This window comes from Adiantum capillus-veneris, chromosome 2 (assembly GCF_014529385.1).
Source record: "Adiantum capillus-veneris isolate H3 chromosome 2, ASM1452938v2, whole genome shotgun sequence".
Taxonomy (NCBI): Eukaryota; Viridiplantae; Streptophyta; class Polypodiopsida; order Polypodiales; family Pteridaceae; genus Adiantum; species Adiantum capillus-veneris.
In genome coordinates this window covers 3,448,889-3,462,878 of record NC_140932.1, presented here as the reverse complement: position 1 = coordinate 3,462,878, position 13,990 = coordinate 3,448,889, and the positions used below count along the sequence as shown (strand labels likewise).

The 13,990-nt window shown below is 47.4% G+C and overlaps 1 protein-coding gene and 1 non-coding gene across 2 annotated transcripts in view; one reads left to right on the top strand and one right to left on the bottom strand.

The window, feature by feature from the left end:
• The window catches only part of LOC147462287 (uncharacterized), an 85,052-nt gene extending 76,783 nt beyond the window's left edge, over positions 1-8,269 (top strand). Inside the window, exon 4 of the mRNA XM_086483395.1 lies at positions 7,491-8,269. Coding sequence (XP_086339521.1) covers positions 7,491-7,925 — 435 coding nt within the window. The 3' untranslated portion in view covers positions 7,926-8,269. The remainder of the gene's footprint in view (positions 1-7,490) is intronic.
• Positions 8,270-13,388: 5,119 nt separating this feature from the next.
• TRNAN-AUU (transfer RNA asparagine (anticodon AUU)) lies at positions 13,389-13,460 on the bottom strand. The gene has a single exon. It is a non-coding gene; the product is annotated as a tRNA-Asn (tRNA).
• Between the last annotated feature and the right edge of the window lie 530 nt (positions 13,461-13,990).

The window sequence follows — 13,990 nt, the reverse complement described above, 5'->3', positions numbered from 1 at the left end:
AAACTGTTGTATAAAAGACAAAGCCTTCGAAGCATCTGAGTATCCTGAAAAATTATCAAACTTGATCAAGTGGCCACCTTCCTTAAACTCTCGGACTTTCTTGCTTTTATCTTCGAGAAAGTCATACTGGTTGGCTTTGTAAAAATTCTTCTTATTCGCATAAAAGTTTCCGTTGTCAGAGTCTGAACTGTCCGTAGACGAGTCCTCTGTAGAAGTGTCATTCACTGGGCGAGACTTAGACTTCCTTGCCTTTTTCTTGCCCTTTCCGAAGCGTTGTTTCTTGCTTCGCTTTTTTGCTTTTCCTGTCTTCTTCGCTCGAGTCTGAAGAGGTAGAAGAACTGTCAGAAGAAGAAGAAGAAGAACTGGGTAGGTCTTCAAACTTGACGCGCTTCTTCAATTTCTTTGCCTTGTCAAATGTCGACCGACGACCCAAATATCCCGGGAAGCCAGTGCCTTTCTTCTGCTTATTGCCGTGCTTTTTGCCTTTCTTTTGCACGTCGAAAAGCTGAGCAATCCGTGCATCAACCACGTTCTCCAGTTCCTTTGCGTATATTTCTTGGAGGCAGAAGGTTTCTTGAGAGCGGGTTTCGGGAGTGGTGTTGTGGTTCTTTGCCACTCCATTTGTACCTCATCCAAAGAGGTCTGGTTCATATATTTTGCCATCTTCGGGTCCTTGGCAAAATTGAGCATCATCTTTGTTGCATCATCAATCAATTTTCGACGCTCCATCTCCTGCTGCTTCGCTGGAGTAGGCCTAGGCAGGCCATACTCCGTGCCGGAATCTTCGTCGTGATCCCTGCCTACATGTCCAGATGCAGAGGGAGTCGACTGATCATTGCCTGAAGCCATAGGTGCCACGGAAAAAAAATTCGGGGATCGGATTTCTTGTAGAAGAGAAATCGACCGTGCTTTGATACCACTGTAACAGACTTGGACACTCCAAGTCAAGAATCAATCGCTACAGCATCAAATAACCACTTCAAAACAATTCACAGATCACAATAGATTTGCACTGGCCTGGCGGAGTTCCGTGCCTAGAGATATTGGCCCCAAAGACTGGCGCCCCTTTCGGTATTTCTTTTTATATTAATCGGATCAAAGTACAAGAGAGTGGCTAGGGTTTCACTCTCAGACTCTGTGTCCAGATGCTCTGAGAAGTGAAGCCCTCACCACTAATTTAAAGGTTACAAGGGATGCTCAAAAGCAGAGCCTCAAAAGCTTCAAATCAAAAGCAACTGCTCTCTCTCTCTCTCTCTCTCTCTCTCTCTCTCTTCTGCCACTGCTGCTGCTGCTGTGCGCGCCACTGCTGCTGCCCCCTGTGCGCGCCACCGCTGCTGCTGTTTCACCCCCTGCGCGCGCCACTGCTGCTGCTGTTGAACCCGTTGTGGCTGACCTGTTGCGACTGCACGCTGCCAAGGCTGTAGCACTTGCCACTGCTGCTGCCCCCTGTGCGCGCCACCGCTGCTGCTGTTTCACCCCCTGCGCGCGCCACTGCTGCTGCTGCTGAACCCGTTGTGGCTGACCTGTTGCGACTGCACGCTGCCAAGGCTGTAGCACTTGCTGCTGCCTCACTGTTGCAGCATTACCAAGTGCACCAGGCCCGCTGCCCCCAATCTCTCACACACGGATACATACCCACACACACACTACACACATACACTCATACACACAAGTACTCCCTCTCTTCCCCTTCTCCCCTCTTCTTCACAATATGAAGAGAGGGTAGTTACGAAGACAGCCATGTCTTCCCCCATCATCAAGACGCCGGCATCGACAATGAAGACAACCTTCATGCTCACGAACAAGAGGCTTGCACAATTGGAGAAGGACATGAAAGAATGGCGGATGGAGAGAGAGATATGGGAGGAGGAGAAAGCCACCCTCATCAAGCTATGGAACGAAGAGAAAGAGGACATGAGAGCGGAAATCCAAAATCTCAAAGAGGAGAAGGAGAGAAGGGAACGGGAGAACGGGAAGGAGAGGGAGAGATGGAGGAAAGAGCAAGAAGAGATGAAGGCACAAATCGATCTCCTTCATGCTTCCATCACATCCCTCACCCCCGAAGAAGGAGAGATTAAAGAGGAGGCTAAGGAAGCCCTCAAGGAGGAGATCACCAAAGCCCTCACCGCAAGCATTGAGGACAAATTAGAGGCCACCAAAGAAGGATGGGTCGAAGTGGTCAAAAAGAACATCAAGAAGGTTGCAAGAGAGGAAGCCCAAAAAGATGAGGTACTCATCGTACACACAACCATCGAGGAGGAGAAGATGCGACAAGCTCGCCGTCTCAATGTGCGAGTGACCGGCATCAAAGAAGAAGAAGGGTCTACACCCGAGAGCGATGGGAAAGCTTTATGCAAGAAAGTGGGATACAAGGAAGAAGAAATCCCTTTCTCCAAAGTTTGGAGAGCTGGCAAAGATCCAAAGAAGAGAGCTCTCATCCTCCAATTCGCCTCCGAGGAGTCTCGAACTTCTTTTCTCCGAAAGAGGGTCATCTTGAGAGGGCTAGAAGGCCCCCCGATTTATCTTGATGATGACCTCACAAAGATGCAACAAGATCACCGTCGCGCGTGCATGCCTAGAGTCCACCAAGCCCGCAAAGAAGGGAAGAAGGCAGTATATCGAGATGGTAGGGTTATCATTGATGGCAAGACCATCGCATAGGGACTCGCGGCCTGTGGGACACACGAGGAGATTCATGTCACGGTTTGGAATTGCAATGGAGACCTATGGACACACCCAGAGAGACTTGAGGAGGTGATGAGAGGTCGAGACATCATTCTACTTACAGAGACACACGAGAGCCCAGAGAGAGGGCTACCACGGATACATGGATTCCAGTGGGAGTCTCTACATCGGGGATGTATGCGCCAGCACACCACTCGTGGCTCAGGAGGAGTGGCCATACTCTTTAGACAGGGGCTTCACAGCAGACTACAGATTGTTGCCCGGGACCCACAGGCCCGCTACATGTGGATTCGCCTCGAGCTCTCACGAGACAGGATCGTCTACATTGCCCTTTGCTACTTTGCTCCCACAGGCTCCAGATTCGCCCCTATTGAGCAGGAGTCACCGTACGCATGCCTCACGGAGGAGATTATGGAGTACTCCACACTGGGTGAAGTCTTCCTTATGGGAGACTTCAATGCTCGTACGCGCAGTGAGCAGTGTGAGGCATATGACCACGAGGACCCAGAGGCACTACACACTCTAGATGAGGAGGCTACTATGAGAGATACAGCAGACAGAGCTCCAGTCACAGCCTACGGACGACATCTACTTCGACTTGGCTCCCAGCACCGTCTCGTTATTTATAACGGGATGGTCCAGTGGCCCACCTCAGGGGGCTTGACTTGTATGCCACATGGAGTTGCAGAGGGAGGGGGGAGTACAGTCGACTATATTCTGGGACCCAGGGAGGCTACACACCTTATCACATCCTTCACCATTCCACCCATACCCATCGGAGCCGACCACACATACCTCTCTTTCTCCATCACCGGAGATACCATCCCACACAGCTCCACAGCACACACTCCACACACCACCATCCATTTCACACATGAGCTAGCCTCTCTTTACTCGGCCGAGGTCGAGCATGGCCTATGCCTCCTCCACCCATCCACACCACTCTCAGTTCTCACATCACATATCTCTTCCGTTCTCCACACTTCAGCTATTAGCTCCTTTCCACACACCACTCACACAGGACGCACTCCCCCCCCCGGGACTATGCCTCAGAACCGCTGGTATGATGATGAGTGCAGAGAGCTATACCGACGCCTCCGCGCACAGCGAGCCTTAGGAGAGATCACAGAGAGAGAGGCCAGACGGCATATGAAGACGCTGACACGCCAAAAGCGGCGAGCATTCGAAGAGGCACAGGAGCTTGAGCTATACCGCCTATTCATGAGCATGGATAGCGCGACGGCATGGCGCACCCTGCGCGAGCCACGTCCGACTACAGCTATTGAGGATCCACAGATATGGCATGATTATGCAGAGCGACTTTACGAGGTGCCAGGACAGCCTCCTATCCCACAGCCACACGAGCCACGCCCCACGTGCTCCTCCTTCTTTACAGCACAGATGGTAGAGAGGGCCATACGCCGCATGCAGCACAGACGATCAGCTGACCATACTGGATTACAGAGTGAGCACATCATTTATGCGGCCTCCACTATAGCCCCGTTGATTGCACATGTCTTCAACCGGGCTATAGGGGAGGGCTTCCCAGAGGAGTGGACACAGCACACCATAGTGCCTATCCACAAATCTGGCGACACCCTGGATCCAGGGAACTACAGGACTATCATGATTGGCCACACGATGGCCAAGCTATATGGAGCAGTACTTGAGGCACAGCTCAGCTACGACGCAGAGATCGAGGGTTTACGAGCTCCAGGCCAGGCAGGTTTCAGACGAGCTTTCTCCACCACTGATCACATCTTCGTTCTGCGCTGCCTCATTGATGGGGCAAAGGCGCGGAAGAAGAGGCTTTACTGCTGCTTTGTGGATTTCCGCAAGGCCTTTGACACAGTCCCACGCGAGAGACTCTTCCAGCGCCTTCACAGCATTGGGGTACCAACAGAGATGATTTGGGCCATATATGCTCTCTACGAGAAGGTGACGGGTCGAGTTCGTTGCCCAGGCGGTTTTTCAGAGACCATTGCTAGCACCATTGGTGTTAAGCAAGGATGCCCACTCTCCCCGACACTCTTTGGGCTCTACATCGACGAGATCTCCGACTACATACTGCGAGCAGGGGGAGAGGGGAGCGACTTGGCAGGTACTCCGGTCCACATCATGTTATATGCTGATGATATTGTGTTGATTTCAGAGTCACCCGAGGGCTTGCAACGCCATCTTGAGGCCTTGGACGAATTCAGCACACACAGGGGGTTGACTGTGAACCTTGGCAAAACCAAGGTTATGATCTTTCACACATCCAGTGCAGTGAGGAGCGCTGCCACCTTCACAGCAGCAGGAGGACAGGTTGATGTAGTCACCTCCTATGTCTACCTTGGCATCACATTCACCAGCCTACCAGGACCCTTCACTATGAGGCAGGCTGCTGCTGACAGGCTCACCCGAGGATATGCAGCTCTGGCCATGCTAGAGCGGAGATGCCACCACAGGCACACTTTCAGGAACCCCGCACGAAGGGGTGGCTTTTCGACACCTTAGTCACCCCGGCCTTGATGTACTCGGCGGCAGTATGGGCACCAGGATTGACAGCTGACCAGTGGACACAGCTTGAGAGGCCACAGATATGTATGATCTCACGCTTGTTCCGCAGCAAGAAGACAGTGCCACATGACATTATTAGAGCCGAGCTCGCCACACCACCCATGGTGGTAGAGGCACTATTCCAGACAGTCTGCTTCATCCAGAGGATGAGAGAGCTACCTCCTGACAGACTTACTCGTAGAGCATTTGAGGCAGCTATACAGCTATCAGAGAGTGGGCATGAGAGAGCATGGTACTCACAGGTCAGAGCATGGTTTGAGGGACACGGTCTTGACATGGAGAGCCTACCACCTTTCCAGTACGACCCCCACTCACCATATGTTCACCTCTCTCGCAGTGAGAGGAACTTGGTATTGAGACAGGATCTGTGGCAGCTATACACTAGGAGAGTCTGGGAGTCACCTGGCTTGGGGACGAGGATGTCAGATTACAGAGACCCGTTTCTCACCATATTGTCTGGGGGGTTCATACAGAGACCACGCTACATGGACACATATATGCCACATAGCTCACGGGTGGCGATTGGTCAGCTGAGAGTGGCTTCACACAGGTTAGAGATTGAGATCGGGAGACATACTGGTGTCCCCAGGGAGGAGCGCGTCTGCAGAGCCTGCACAGAGGAGGTGGAGACTGAGGAGCACTTTGTATGTAGATGCAGAGCATACACTGAGATCAGAGGCAGGTATGAGGCCCTATTCAGAGGACAGCCCACTCTCCGAGAGATCATGGACTCTCGGGATCAGAGACAGCTCGGACGGTTCTTACTAGAGATACAGAGCCATCGGGACACACTACTACAGCCACACACAGCTACACAGACAGAGGGGAGACAGTCGCAGCTCACAGACTTCTTTCAGAGGATTACCGCCCCTCCCCCACCAGACACTCAGAGGGGAGTGACACTCCCACAGGCGGAGGTGAGCCGAGCTAGACGACGACCACGAGTCACAGGCTACAGGGGCGCGCGCTCCCACCACCGACAGATCGAGGAGATCTGAGCCCGGGAGCGCCGTGCCACTGAGGAGCGAGTGGCCCAGATGAGGGCCGACCCGACAGCTTTCATCCGGGCAGCCTTGGCACCAGACCCGCCCATGTACCACATCTTACATCCCCCCATTAGTACAGGATGGAGCTAGATAGCTTGATGCATTCTCATGATTGTACTACCTTGAGCATATAGACATGCATATACCCCTAGAGATAGAGCTCCATCCCTCCTCAGATACCCCACTACCTACATTCAGTTCAGTTTTGTATCAGTTTTGTTTCATTTGTCTTTCCGATAGACGGATGACATACACACCATGTACATTTGATTTGTCTCATAGGCCGATTTCGGCCTGACATAGACGTTAAAAATCTTTCTTTCTTTCTTTCTTTCTCTCTCTCTCTCTCACACAGAGTCAAAACTTGAAAGCAAAAGCATTCTCTCTCTTTCTCATTGCATAGAGAAAAAACAAGATTCGCTTCGCTCATCATTAAAAAAAAATAAAAAAAATATAGCCTCCGCGATTTCCGGAAGTTAGGGTTTTTGGGAAAAATTAGGGTTTGAAGGAATTTTTAGGGTTTTTGCTGTCCGCCACGTCATCACTTTGTGACACCATAACAACTAAAAGGAACCTTGAGCACAGTTCGGAGCACTCATCTTGAGCAAAGCGCAAACAATCATTCCGCTGCACCTAACATCAGGAATCTGAAATTATAACAGATTTGCGGTGGCGAAGCTTTTTCTGCTGGGGATGCCCCTTTTCTGGAGGCTGATATTTGAGATTCTTTGGTGGAGTTGCGGCCTCCTCGGCGATGTTTGGTGGTCTGTTTTTGCTTGAGGTCTCTGCTACAATTGTCCCTGGCTTTTGACTTCTCACCGATCTTTTGTAACTCTGTATCAGTGGTGGTTTTTCCCCTAACATATACAATGACAACAGAATGGGGAAAAACCACCAGTTTTGTCTTATTTTGTAATGCCTATGGACTGATGTAATGCCTTTGGGTTTGCAACTTGCTTACATAATACAAAGGGTACCAGGCCCTCATTTTAGAGAGAGAGAGAGAGAGAGAGAGAGAGAGAGAGAGAGAGAGAGAGAGAGAGAGAGAGAGAGAGAGAGAGAGAGAGAGAGAGAGAGAGAAGAAGAAGTTTTAGAGAGACGTGTATATTTCTGCTTTAGAAGTTACGGCATTTAATATTTTGTCGTCTTGTCCACCTCTGGTAAGCTGATGATTTTAATGCTTGACTTTTACTGCAGATTTCTCTTGGTGGTCGATATGCAAAGGACTTTTTCAATAGGCATGGGGATCTAAGACACATTAGAAGATTAAGATACTGGCCTCTAGACAGAGTGCTCGTTGAGAAGTACGATTTCTCACAACAGGATGCAAAGGACCTTAGTGATTTTCTTCTTCCCTTGCTGGATTTTGTTCCTGAAAAACGACCTACTGCCAGTCAATGTCTTTTGCATTCATGGCTCAATGTAGGACTTCACAATACACAGGCTCAGTTTTTGTCAAACCAGGGCCAGGTAGGCTCTGAAGTCCAAAATGAGAGGTCTACTGTTGTAGGGACTAAAGATGCTATGGAGAAAGCCGAGGAAGCAATGGGGAATATTGTGTTGGCCAGTGGCCAAATGGATAAAGACAGGCTTTCTGGGAGAGCAAATCATGGAGGTACTTCTAGTTTTTGATAAAGAGCTCCTAGTATGAGTCTGATTACTATTCGTGGTCTCTTAAGGAGCATTTACAGTTGTTTATTTTCAATTGACATTTATTCACATCTCTCACTGATCTTCAATGATTCATTCATATTGCTTCTTGCCACGGCTCACCAAAGACATTTATATGATTTGAGAAAAACCTTGTTGGAGGAATTCGTACCCTCCAGAACGAGAAAGTTGCATGTATCTAACGTGTGTATCAAGACTTGGTCCTCATTGTGGACTGCTTTTGTGTACTACAATTCAAGCCCATTGTGTACCACATTGAACCAAGAGTTTTTGTCTAGTTGGGATCGATGCTCGACTTTGTTCAATGTGTGCGACTCACAAATCTTTGAATGTTGAGCGTGAAGTGTGTTTACTTACCGTATGTTTGAAGTTGGTGAAAGGTCCCAACGTTTCGCTCTTTGAATTACGTATATAACAAGGTTGTCTGGTCAATCCTTGGTTGGCCTAAGGCCCTTTTTATTGAATTTGCCCGGAGGCTGCTCCATGTTCTCAACTTCTCTGTCGGATCTTGCAACCTCATCCTACGATCAATATGGTAGCGTTGACTTTGCGCAGCTCTGCAGACGCTCTCGCTTTCCATGATCTTAATATTATGGTCAAAAAGCAGTATTGCGATCATGGGTTGTGTTATTCTGACAAAGCACAGCAGAATTGATCATGGCCTTGCCCAGAATATATTGAGAAGCAGAAAACGTTCACAGTAAGCCTCGGTATATTGACGCTGACTCTTGAGCTTCTTGAGTACTTCGTTAAAAGTTTGCTCACCCGCATGAATGCTGTTCTTCCCCTTTAAAAGAAAGATTGCAGACAAGACCCTTGCTTTGCATCCTTGAAAAAAACTCCGAGCTTTACCCGCCCTATGGCATCACCTTGAAGGCCACAAGAAGACATCCTGCACGGGGAGCATATTAATGACTTGGTCTGATCTCTAAAGTGCACAGGAACTGGCATAAATGTTGACCAACACGCACTTTAAGTACGCGTCTTTTTCATGTTTACCTATTAGCGAGAACGTCACCATGAGCCTTTGTCAATGCTGGGCACTGGCCTGGTTGACATGTATGCCAGGTGGTGTGTACCTCAGAAAGCACACAAAGTTCTTGAGGAGCGCCTTCTTGGAGTGTCAATTCCAAGAACGCACTGATTGCGGGATATGTTGAACAGGGTGGGGCCAGGAAGTTCTAGGCTGTTTTCAGCTGATGCGAAGCGAGTGCATTTTTCCGAATGCCATCACCTATGCTTGCATCTTGAAGGCATGTGGCAATTTGGAAGACGCTAAGATGGGCAAAAGAACTCACAATGATACCGTTAGTCACAGGTTGCTGAAAACAAAAAATGTTATGCTTGGCACTGCCTCGGTAGACATGTATGCCAAATGTGGCAAGCCAGGAAGCCTTGGGCTGTTGTCAGCAGATAAGATATGAGGGCATCTCTCTAAATGCAATCACCTATGCTTTTGGTTTGAAGGCATGTTGCACTACGCAAGACACTGATATGGGTAACAAAACTCACGATCGTACTGTCAGGGGTTGGAGAAAAAAGTAGTGCTGCTAGGCACTGCCTCGGTTGACATGTATACCAAATATGTTGTACTTCAAAAAGCACAAAAACTGCTTGGGGAGCTTCTTGTACGGAATATAGACTCTTGGAACACATTGATTGCAGGAAATACGGAACATGGGAAGGGCCAGGAAGCTCTGTACAGATGCGAAGTGAGGGCCACAGAAAGTGAAGTTGGTTTATTGTTTACGAAAGTTCATAATGGACTTTCTATCTAAAATGCTATCTCTCGGAACATGTTGAATACAGGATCTACCTTATATTGCTATGAGAAGAACTTGAATATAAAATTAAACATACAAATTCACATGGTTGTGGCATGTACTTGAATATCAAATTATCAGAGAAATTCAGGTTCAATATCTTATTCTCGAGTACCATGACTATGTAGTAGGAAATGGATTGTGCGGCTTGCGTTTTTTTAATTTTTGCGGAGATGTAGTGCCGGCTTTCCACTATACTTTTGTATGACTCGCGTGGACCATGCACTATTTACCTTTTCTATAATTTAAAATATTTATGATATGAAAAGTTTAACCACTCTTCTACTTTGGTTCGTGGTCCATCAAAGGCAATCTTTTTGAAGTGTGTACTTGATCGAGTGAAAGGACTACAAATAAGGTGAGTTCTCTATCTTGACGTATACATTTCACTAGTGCTTTGCACAAAAAATTTATACTTAGATAAAATCTTTTAAGTTCACATTTGATATTTTATTTGTCTCTATAAGGCCAACCAAGCCAGACTAGGTTTTGGGTGTCGAAAAGTAAGACATGAACACATGAGCCATCTTTAGCTTCACAATTTCTGACCTTTTTGCAATAGCGTCAGTTGCAAAGGGTTATTTTAAAGTTGCCTAGAGAGAGAGAGTGATTTTATTATCGTCCTTGACATATGGGACCAAAGATGCATGTGTGTACTAAGTAATTCTTGATGCTCTAGAATCGTGGTGATGAGAATCTCCATGAAGAGCCCACACTTTGGTAGAGGAGGAAAGTGTGTAGGTCTAAGTCATGGTGGCTGAAAATGTAAGGGAAGCAAGTTTGATATGTGTCTGTACACACACATACATCTACATGGTGCACCCACATATTTGTTTGCTGTTGAGAAGACACACGTATGCACATTTCCCCTTGATGGGGATCCATGTATAATTGGATATAGCACCATAGTTACAGGTAATGGCTATTATCAGGCTTCCTATACCTATTCCCATTCTAACCTCCCATTACAAAGCTCCATTCCATGTTTTAAACGTGAATATTTGTAACAAAAAATGACAATTCATGGTTGTTTTCGTTCCTTGCTCCGCTTTTTGATTTTCCCATATGAGTAACTAGGAACCATACACACGTGTTGCAACCTATAGGGTTGGTGCATCTCACAAAGTTGAGTTAAGACTTAGCTCTCGTTGGCAAGCATCCAGAAGGAAAGTCACGCACATAAACACACATGACTACATAAAGATCATCATCATCTGCCTCATATCGTGCGCGCGCGCACACACACACACACACACACACACACACACACACACACAATCCTTGCAAAGTTCCTTCATTAGACTCTATCTCTCCTTGTCTTGCATGGCCGCTTTGGCTTTCTTTCTACCTTGTACTTGTCTTTCTTAGTCTTCATGCTCCTGCACGATGCTAGCTCCTTCTCACCTTCCCTCTGTATGATCGTGTGCATCCGCACACTGGCATGCCTTTGGACACACACACACACACACACACACACACACACACACACACACACACACACACACACACACACACACACACTTTTGATTTTAATGTCATTTTGAATTACCAATGGGAAATCTCAAGACGAGGAAAACCCATGAAAAATACTACAAACGGGAAATAAAAACAGTCAAAGTAGATCTTGTAATGGCTAATAGGGTCCACTCACATCTGCTGAAACATTAGGGAATTACGTGGCCAAATTAGTAGCTTGCGATTCGTTCCAAATGGATAGGGGAAAGAAGAGAATTTCATTGTTATCGACAAACTCGTAGAGAATGACTTAAACCTAGCTTGTGGCGTCCTAGAAAACCTCTCGAATAATTTCCCACGTCCGAAAATTTGTAGGGGAGAGAGCCGGTGCAGTAATAGTTTTCCTCCCCCTCTTCCTATTGTAAAACCCAAGTATTGCTCAGGCGTAACCTCTCTAAGTCGCTCTTCCAAATCTCTGAAAAGAGGGAGAATTAGTAGTCTAACCGATTTCGAGATGCAACAGTCACCCAAATTAAGAAACTCAGCGGTAGAGATATCGCGTGAGATTACTTGGTCCCGTAAGGCTTGGCGTCTCTGTTTCTTGCAAAGCGGGACTTACGAATTGATGGGGGTATTATCCAAACCCAACCATTTGTATAACTTTACTACAATCAGAATTACATACCCCAACAAGATTTTGAATTCAGTAAGATTAGGGGAAAGAGAAGTAAGTGGCGCGAGAAAAGCGGGTATCTTTTCAGCTTCGAGAAATCTGTCAATAATGGAACAGATAGTTCCATTAAAAGATTGGAAAACCGATTGGATAATATGTTGTTACGTGAGCAATTTTTCGAATTGGGAATCTCTGGCAATTCATCTAATGAGTATGAAACACATTGTGATCGATTGAATGAATGAAACGACTCGACTCTTCGGGGGGCGCTTCTTCTGGGACCCCATGCTTCTGTTCCAGCCAGACCCTAACATTCCTTCCCTGTGCCGCAACTTGTTGTCAACGAAAGAACTGGCACGGAGGCTTTACACCATTTACGGTATGAGAAGGCAGCACCTTCAGAAGATGTCAAATAATAAAATTAAAGATTTTTTTCTCTATAGCGAAGAGAATCCAAAATTGAAACCCGACTCATCTCTCAATCAGCGGAATAATCTTCCTCTGGAAGAGGAGGAGCGAGATTCCGAATACGTCAGGGAAACCTCTTCCGTAGATATACATCTGCAATATCCGCAGATATTTACTCCCGTTCGTTTGGGTTGCTACGCGGTAGCGGAGGATTTCCTAGAACGATTTCTTCGGTTTAGGCTTCTGGTTCATAGAAACAAATGTCTGAGACGGAACCGTTCCCCATTTCGGGATTTTCTTATTTATAATATGTTGCTTGAAACTTATGAATATTTATCCAATCCGTTTCGGTTTGGTAAAGCATCACTGGATTGAACAATGAAACAATTCCTTTATGAAAGTTCGATGTCATGAAACAACTGTTGTTTCCTCACCTAGATACTCCCCACTCCCTTTAGATCTTTAGCCATAGAATTGGAAGCAACTCACTCAGAAGGAGGAAGATCTCTATTTTCCTTTATTGATGCAAAAAATCTAATTATAGCATTTCAAAAATAAAAGAAGTCGGAGAACAATTACTATAGGAATTAGGAGTCTCTCCACTGAGAGGTAGGATTGGAAGGAGTGATATAGGTTATTCCGCAGGAATTATGCGAACGAAGACAATTCTTTGTCTTCCCAATAACTATCCTCGATAAAATTTTGGATTCCCCCCCCCCCCCCTCCCCCCCCCAACCCACCCCAAGTAGCTCCAAGGATCTCATTGAGGCGTCGAAATCTAAGAATTTCCACTTTAAATCAATCCGGTGTACCGAATGACTGGAATAGGCCAATTAAATTAGTCAAGTGGAGAGGGGGGGGGGGGGGGGGGGGGGGGGGGGGGGGGGGGGGGAACGTGCCAGTATTCTCGTTTCCATTGGTTGGTCTCGAGGCCTAAAATAGCGCGGTAGCAAACCATTCAGTGGTTGGTGGGTCACGCGACTTGTTTTGGCATATGTGTGATGTGAAATACAGCTCTCCTAATCCTAATAAGTATTAGTGGGAATTCTTGACGGAGATACGAATTTCCCCGGATAGGATTCAAACCTACGACCAATCGGTTAATAGCTGACCGCTCTACCGTTGAGCTACCGGGGAAAATGGTAGGGGATTCAAACCTACGACCAATCGGTTAATAGCCAGCCTCGAAGATAGCCCGTCTTGCTGCTGCGGCAGCATCTATTCTCTCTCGCTCCCCATGAGGATCGTCTCGTGGAACGTGCAGGGACTAGGTGGGCCCCAGTTTCAGCGACAACGGGGCCGATTGCGTCAGGAGCTTCAGCGTTGCCTTGTGGGAGGAGAGATTGATCTCCTTATGCTACAGGAGCACCATTTGTCTGAGAGCCGCATTCGGCGATGTGGTCAGATTTTGCGTGGACGATATGATACCTTTTGGTCAACCGCTTTTGGACCTGGAGGCATCCAGGGTGGGGTATGTATGACTATTGCGGACTCATTGCAGCAGGCCATTGTGGGCAGAGGGATTATTGTGCCAGGCAGGGCTTAGTGGATTACTATGTAGGTTCAGGGTGGCCTTGTGGGCTTCCTGAACATCTATGCATCCAATGTGGCGAGTGCTCGTGCAGAGTTTTGGTCACAGATTGTTGAGTCTTTGCCACAGGCTGACC